The 7,514-nt window shown below is 34.0% G+C and overlaps 1 protein-coding gene across 1 annotated transcript; it reads right to left on the reverse strand.

The window, feature by feature from the left end:
* Positions 1–5: 5 nt before the first annotated feature.
* On the reverse strand, positions 6–3,139 carry LOC112517782 (probable aldo-keto reductase 3). The gene is made up of 5 exons (XM_025125159.1): positions 2,867–3,139; positions 2,486–2,686; positions 1,303–1,475; positions 1,097–1,199; positions 6–501 (listed from the first exon to the last, which is right to left on the reverse strand). Exons 1-5 carry the CDS (start codon positions 3,077–3,079, stop codon positions 166–168), a joined length of 1,026 nt encoding a protein of 341 aa, XP_024980927.1. The 5' UTR covers positions 3,080–3,139; the 3' UTR covers positions 6–165.
* Between the last annotated feature and the right edge of the window lie 4,375 nt (positions 3,140–7,514).

The raw sequence follows: 7,514 nt of genomic DNA on the forward strand, positions 1-7,514 counted from the left end.
GTTAAAGACCAAAACCAAAAAAAATAAAACCCTCTTTATTTATTTTTGCCAAAAACTCAAAAGTCGAGTCGAACACATTTCTTACAAGAAAATAGAGGGTGATACGTGTGCTGCACACCACAAACAAAACTCTCRAACCATATATGCTTTTACAAACAGCATTAATTAGGCTTTCCAAGATGATAAAGGAGGAGTATCCGAATCCAGATATGTCGAAATACCAGCACCATATCGTGCCCCCTTCACCGAATCAGCTGAAGCAACGGATTCCAGTACAGCCATGTCTTCTGCTGTTAGCTTAACTGATAAAGCTCCTATGTTCTGTTCAAGATTTTCGATCCTGGTGGTTCCTGGAATAGGCACCACATCGTTTCCCTGGTGGTGAACCCAGGCCAATGCCAGCTGCGAAGGGGTGCACCCTTTCTTTGCTGCTAGTTCATTAACCCTTTCATACAGAATCTTGTTATGATCAAGATTTTCAGGTTGGAACCTCGGCAGGTACTACAAAATCAACATTTTCAAACTTGATATCAATTTCAATCACAATACATTCAATAAGAGAGAAAAAAAATTAAGCTTATGTAATTTTCTAAAGTCTAATGTAAAGGACTCTTGAAGCAACTCGTAATGTTGCTCCATTGTTGCCCAAAGGTGGGGGGTCCTGTGAATAAATAACCTTACATGAATTTTCAGTTAGGAGCATGACCTTCTAAACTTTTTGTAGTTTTAGCTCCTAGTTCAAAAGGGCATGCAGGTTAGATTCTTAAATTCAGAAGGTCATTAAGCTAAATAGCCCCATGGAGGACCATGGATTATTGGCTTTGAGTCACCTAAACATTCTCTTTGCAAAATGCAGGGGAAGTCGGCATACAAAGATGTAGACTAAATCAAGGAACTTGGTATCTCTGTCATTCATAAGAATGTACACGATAGATAACAAACAAGAAGATTAGCTTTTGATTAGGACTAATCTCATCACAAAGTTCTCTTGGTGATTTTAGTTAAAAATCAGTCCATTTGATCTCATAACATTTAGGTTGGAATGGAGGGAGCACACYGATAATGGAAAAAAATGAAAAAACTGTAACCAACAGACCTTACGGAAATCACCATCTTCCAGCTTCTTCAGCATCTTCGGACCAGATGATAAGAAACCCCGTCCTAGAGGACTGTATGCAACAATCCCAATCCCAAGTTCTCTGAAAGAGTATGATATACAGTTATACACAAGTAAGAAATTTGGATTTATAGTACTTCATTACTGATTAAAAGAAGGCAAAAAGGAACAAGATGGTAGCCAACCTGCAAGTAGGAACGATTTCGTCTTCAACATCTCTTGTCCACAAGGACCATTCTAGTTGTATAGCTGTTATTGGGTGCACAGCATGGGCTCTTCTTATGGTTGATGCTGATGCCTCTGATAATCCAATATATTTAATTTTTCCTTCTTCTACCAGCTTCTTTAGTTCTCCCATCTAACAACAAAAAGGATAACTTTTGAGGATATCAATCAATACTAAATGAGATATAACAAGATATTGAATATGGRCCCTSATTTAGATTACTTTGTCGATCCAGACAATCAGGAAGAAACCTTATCTATGATCAATATATGTTGGAAATAAATTGGACTATGATGTTATATGTATCAAGTATCAAAGAACAATTGATTTAAATAATTATACTAGTCAAGAGAATCCTATATCATTTATAATCCGGTCACATATTAAGACATATATCTCCTAATATTAGAAGGATAATTCATTAAGTTAATTACCTGATTAACATTAAGATAAGTGTATGTCTTAGCCTCTAGGTTTCCATGGCCTATAAATAAAGGAGATCCATTCCCTATTTCCTACACAAGTTCTGCATTCGATTCAACCCCATTTTGAAGCAAACGGTATGGAGCTTTAAAGACTAGCTCTTTTGACCTCTGGTCTAAATTTTGCCAATATCTTAAAGTACTGTTTAATAAGGTTTTTACTACAGCTAGTAATTCTTTTTCATTTAAATGATATATTGTTTGGGTATCTGTAAATGTATCAGAACAATATATGCAAATACTTTCTCCAATTTTTTCTTGTTCTGAATAATCAATTTTCCACTCCAATAATTTTCAGAAACGTCGGTTTTAAGAATCTATGTTATCCATTCCCTATTGCCTACACAAATTCTGCATTCAGTTCAACCCCATTTTGAAGCAAACYGTCTAGAGCTTTGGAAGACTTTTTATCCTTCATCCACATAAATCAATTTACTAAACTCTAATATGACATCAGGTTGAAACGATTTTTGATATGTGTTTATGTTCCTATGGCTTCATATTTGTGTTATATGCTTAAGAAAACTTCAATAGAATGATAGCATTATGTTCATGTAATTGGAAGCTCAAACATTCAAGTGAAGTTCAAAAACAGGAAAAGTACTGCAAAAATATAAGAAGGATTAAAACAAGGATCATTTAAAGAGGGAGGAAATGAACCGTGATTTCGATAGGCAAACGAGTGTCAATCCTGTGCTGATAATAGAGATCAATGCAATCGACATCGAGTCGCTGCAAGCTAGCTTCACAAGCAGACCTTACATAGGCCGGATCTCCGCAAATCTCCCTCGCTCCACCCTCGAATTTGAACCCAAATTTCGTAGCTAGCTCCACTTTTTCCCTTATCCCGCCCTTCAAAGCCTGCACATAAGTAATTGTTTGCTAATCAATCCACACAAGAAATAATACTTAGACCCTAAATTTTTCACTAGATCAAATGTATCATGTGTTCTGTCATCTTAATATGAATTGGCAACGACACTCGATCAAAGTGGGGTTTAATTATGAAGCATGTAATTAGTAATAGTAGCAGAACATTACCTTGCCAAGAAGGATTTCATTAGTTTTGGGACCGTACATGTCGGAGGTGTCTAGAAAGGTAACGCCGGCGTTAATGGCGTGGTGGATGAGGTTGATCATGTCAGGTTCAGGTTTGGGGGATCCGTAGAAAGCGGACATGCCCATACAACCTAAACCCTGAGCTGATACTTCTAAACCCTGTGAACCCAATTTGATTCTTGGAATTCCTGCCATTCTCGAAATTTGTTGCTGTTATACGATGGATGGAAGGAGCAGCTCTGGTTTCAATCTTGCAGATGAGTTGATATAAATGCAAATCTGAAGCTGAGTGTGAAGTTGGGGGTAGGTAGAGGAGGTTTGGGGTCAAAACGATGATGGAGCATGACGACAGGTGGACGTAAGCGCCTACGTTTTCCCATGTACGCATGTAGTACATGTCTAAGGGCTGTTTGGAATTGCTTATAAAAGCTGCTTTTTAACTTATTTCAGTCTAACATCGATGATAAGCTGTTTTTTTGGTGTTTGGATAAAAAAAAGAAAATTGTTTATATCGGTGTCAAACCGGTAATAAGCTGTTTTTGATAAGTTAATTCTTTCTGACTTATGAAAAACTGTTTATTACCAGTTTATAATTTTAACCATGTTTTATTTAACTCCGATTTGATACCACATAAGTTAATAAGCACTTTTATAAAAAAAACATAAGTTGTTTTAAATAAGCAATCCCAAACACCCCCTAATTGAAATATGCGACCAAAATATTAAAAATTAAATTTGGATAAATTTCTTATTTTAATTATATATTAATAATCTCATATTTCAATATAAAGAATTTTATTTAATATATACTACTAATTTCAAACAACTTATCACCTAAAAATCCAAATACTTACAAAAATCCTGAAAATTCAAATAAAACATAATAAAGCATCGAAATTGTCTAGATTAGTCCTAAAAATTATTAAATCAATATTATGCAACCATTCAGAAGATTGCTCTGACATGACTTTCTTTATTCGGCAATTGCGGATGTCATGGTTTGCGAGTTCTTTGCATCCTTTACACTTTCGCTTCGGCTGCTCATTCTTTATAGCTCGCTCACCGCCATCAATCAAACGCTTACCGATGCTACAACTTTTGTTTCTAACACTTTCTGGAGCATGTATCTCAATGATCTTAGACTGACACACCCAACAATTTTTCAAAATCATCATCTTTATTAATTAAAAACTATTCTCAACAGGGATGTCCGGTGCACATTTTGACTCTATCAAACGAACCTTTTCCAGAAAAAGAGCAAGTTTCTCCTCATCACCATGAACTCTACTCAGATCTGATCAAACTCAAACTATATATCATTTGTCAATCTATCAGACTGTTCATTGCTTTCAGGTTGGATATGACGAGTATGAAGAACATCCAATGGAATAACACCTCTAATCCATCGCTCATTGTAACACCTCAAACTTCCACATTTGCATATAATATGTACTTCATATAAAAGAAATACAATTTACGCCACAAAAGGTCCCACTAGTACAAGAAACTTATAAATAGAATTTACAACTCAAAAATTCCAAAAGAATGTTTTTGCACTATCACATGTATAACATGTATCTTCAAAATATATCAATCAACAGGTTGATCTTCAAAATAGCAGATAAGCACATTAGGGAACTATTCACATTTTCCCCTTCCCCTTATCCCTTGATCCCGCTGGACCTGCAATGCATATTTTAAAATATAAAATGAGGGTTAAACCGGAAGGTCTAGTGAGAAAATCTCTTCTTTGCAATTACAGTGTGAAGATCACCAAACTTGTTAAAATCATCTTTTGCAAATAGATAAATATATTTTAGCAAAAGCTTGCAAATCGGTTTGTTACCCAGAGTATAAAAACAAACAGATGCATATAACACTTACACGTGCTTCTAGAAATCCACATCTCTTATTAAACACAAACCCCAAAACTCTTCTGGCTCAACGGGCCAGAGCTCCTCTGTCTCTTAAGGACATGGCTCTTCTCTTATACCAGTCCCTCTAGTTGACAGAGCCTATGTACTCACTCCAAATTAAACAAGACTAAACTCAACCAGAGACTCTCTGGACGAAGAGTCTTTGATCCGACTAGACCAACATTTAATTTTAAAGAAAAGAATAATAAGAGGCAACCAGAGCTCCTTTGATTCTTTGCTCCATTTATAAAAGATATTTAAAAGAAATAGACTTATAAAATACAATAAGATTGTTTTAAAAGACAAAACTCAAATATAGAGCTAGGACAAAGAATGCTCGGACACAGAGCTTAGACACAGAGCTAGGACATAGAACTCAAATGCATAACGCGAAAATACAACTTTCATGATACAGAGCGTCTGTATAGTACATATAGAGCCTCTGTATAGTACATACAGAGCCTCTGGATCACAATAACCCCGAAAGCACTTAAAAAATGTAAAATAATTTTGTTTAAAAAAATCGCCACTAAATTCCAATGAAAGAGACTCAAACTGTTCAATGAAACAGACTCATATATAATTGCATCAGGTTCATATGTATAGCAGCTGAATGAAATAGATTTATATTCATAAGTATGTATAATAGTTTATAATAAAACAGGTTCATATGTCATATATGATTGCATCAGGTTCATATGTATAACAGCTGTAATGAAACAGATTCATAGAAATATTTTCCCCGTTTTGCCCTTCCATATCTCCAATATGAGTTTTTTTTTTTACTTTACTTATTTAGTTTGTTTTAATCTTGGCTTTTCATCAAAAAATGGATGGATGTGATTTACTTTGTAAGGTTTGTATGAAATAGATGGTTTGCATGTAAATCTTATCTCTCTCTCTCTCTCTCTCTCTCTCTCTATATATATATATATATATATATATTATGAGGAACGATCAAACGCAAACCACTCATATGTGTACAAACCATGCAAATCACCATCATCCGTCGATTTCATTGTTTAATCTTATGAAAAAATTTCATGAAATTATTTAATCTTATGAAATTGTTTCATATAATACTTTTTTAATGAAGTTGTTTCATATATGGTTATGAAATTGTTTCATATAATACTTATGAAATTTTAATGAAACTGTTTCATATATTTTTCCAAAATTAATATTATGAAAATGATAATATCCATGATTAACACCCTCCAGAATAAAAATAATCAATCAATCTCTCATAATACCAAAAAGATAAACAAAATGAAAAATTATGATTGGTTAAATGAGGTTTATATAAATAACGTGGTTTGCAAAGTAAACATTCTCTTATATTATATATATGTATATATATTCCCCCACCCCAAAAATCTTTCCCCTCGGGTGACCTGTCTACGTGAACTCCATCTCCATCGTAAGGCTATGCAAAAAATCATAAGCAAATGTGACCAAGAGCTTGAAGCAATCCAAATGAAAGAAATTCTACTTCAAGAAAATAGTAAAACTTGACTATGAACTGCCCCTTCTCACCATTTCTATCCTCAGTGTAGAAATTCCACAATAACAAAGGAAAGGGAAACATAATGGTGTTTGATCGAGTGTGTGTAACTACGGGAAAAATCGCTATCTTTTAGGTTAATATAGACAAACCGTGGGAAAAATATGTAAGATTTCGTAACAATGTTTAAATAAAAGTACATAAAAATGATTATGAAATAAAATAAGTCCATAAGATTGAAATCATAAATTTGCATAATATACCATCGATGAAATTAACATGTATCGAACCAGAATGAACTTACTACATTAAAATGAATATCACAAAACGAGTATATGCAATAAAGATTAGCAACATAAGTAATATATCAACACAATAATACATACAAAATACCCACAAAAAAGTATGAATCTATTGCTCTGCCTCCAAGAGAAGAAATGCCATCCACCTAACATTTACCAGACAAAGTTACAAGTTAGTCATAGGTTCCTCCAACTCTTCTCAATACCCAATTGTCATAATCAAACTTATTGTCTTAAGATGGCATAGTCAGTTAATAATGTGGAGATGTACAAAGTTCAGGCTTTCTTCGACTCTGGATTGAAACATTTCAATCCTGTTTTAGTAAGCAAAAAGAATCCCTGACGTTTACAGGCCCAGACTTTTTTGTGTGAAAATGAGCTTGTTCGAGCTTTTTCATGTTAGATAGTTAAAAAACATTGACGTGAATGGGTTTTTAAAGCCTGCTTAAGTCCGAACATTTTTGACTCGGGCTCGAATTAGGCTTTGGGATTTTGGCTTTATGTGTATCTATTGTTCATAGGCATATTAGTGTTTTTCCAAAGGGAAGTGGTTGTTGGTTGAAACAAGTTCAACTCAAATATGGTTGAACTCCAAGGCTCAAGTTTAAATGGTCTCATAGACTTAACTGGTCGTCAAGGTTCAATTTTTCTTGGCTCATAGAGTTTTAAGGTTCAACTATAATTTCATTACAATCATGATTTAAAAAACATATTTACTGTAATAACCAGATCCTGATTATTACCTAAGGTATTTATTACGTGAATATTTGACTAAATGATTTCGTGATAGYATGATAAATTGATACGTGCTAGTATGTGCAGGACGTGATTTTATGCATGATATTATGTGTGCATGTAGAAATATATATGTATGTAAATATTTGATGAAATGTATATATATAATAATA

Source organism: Cynara cardunculus (genome assembly GCF_001531365.2).
Source record: "Cynara cardunculus var. scolymus isolate 2C chromosome LG 1, CcrdV1, whole genome shotgun sequence".
Lineage (NCBI taxonomy): Eukaryota > Viridiplantae > Streptophyta > Magnoliopsida > Asterales > Asteraceae > Cynara > Cynara cardunculus.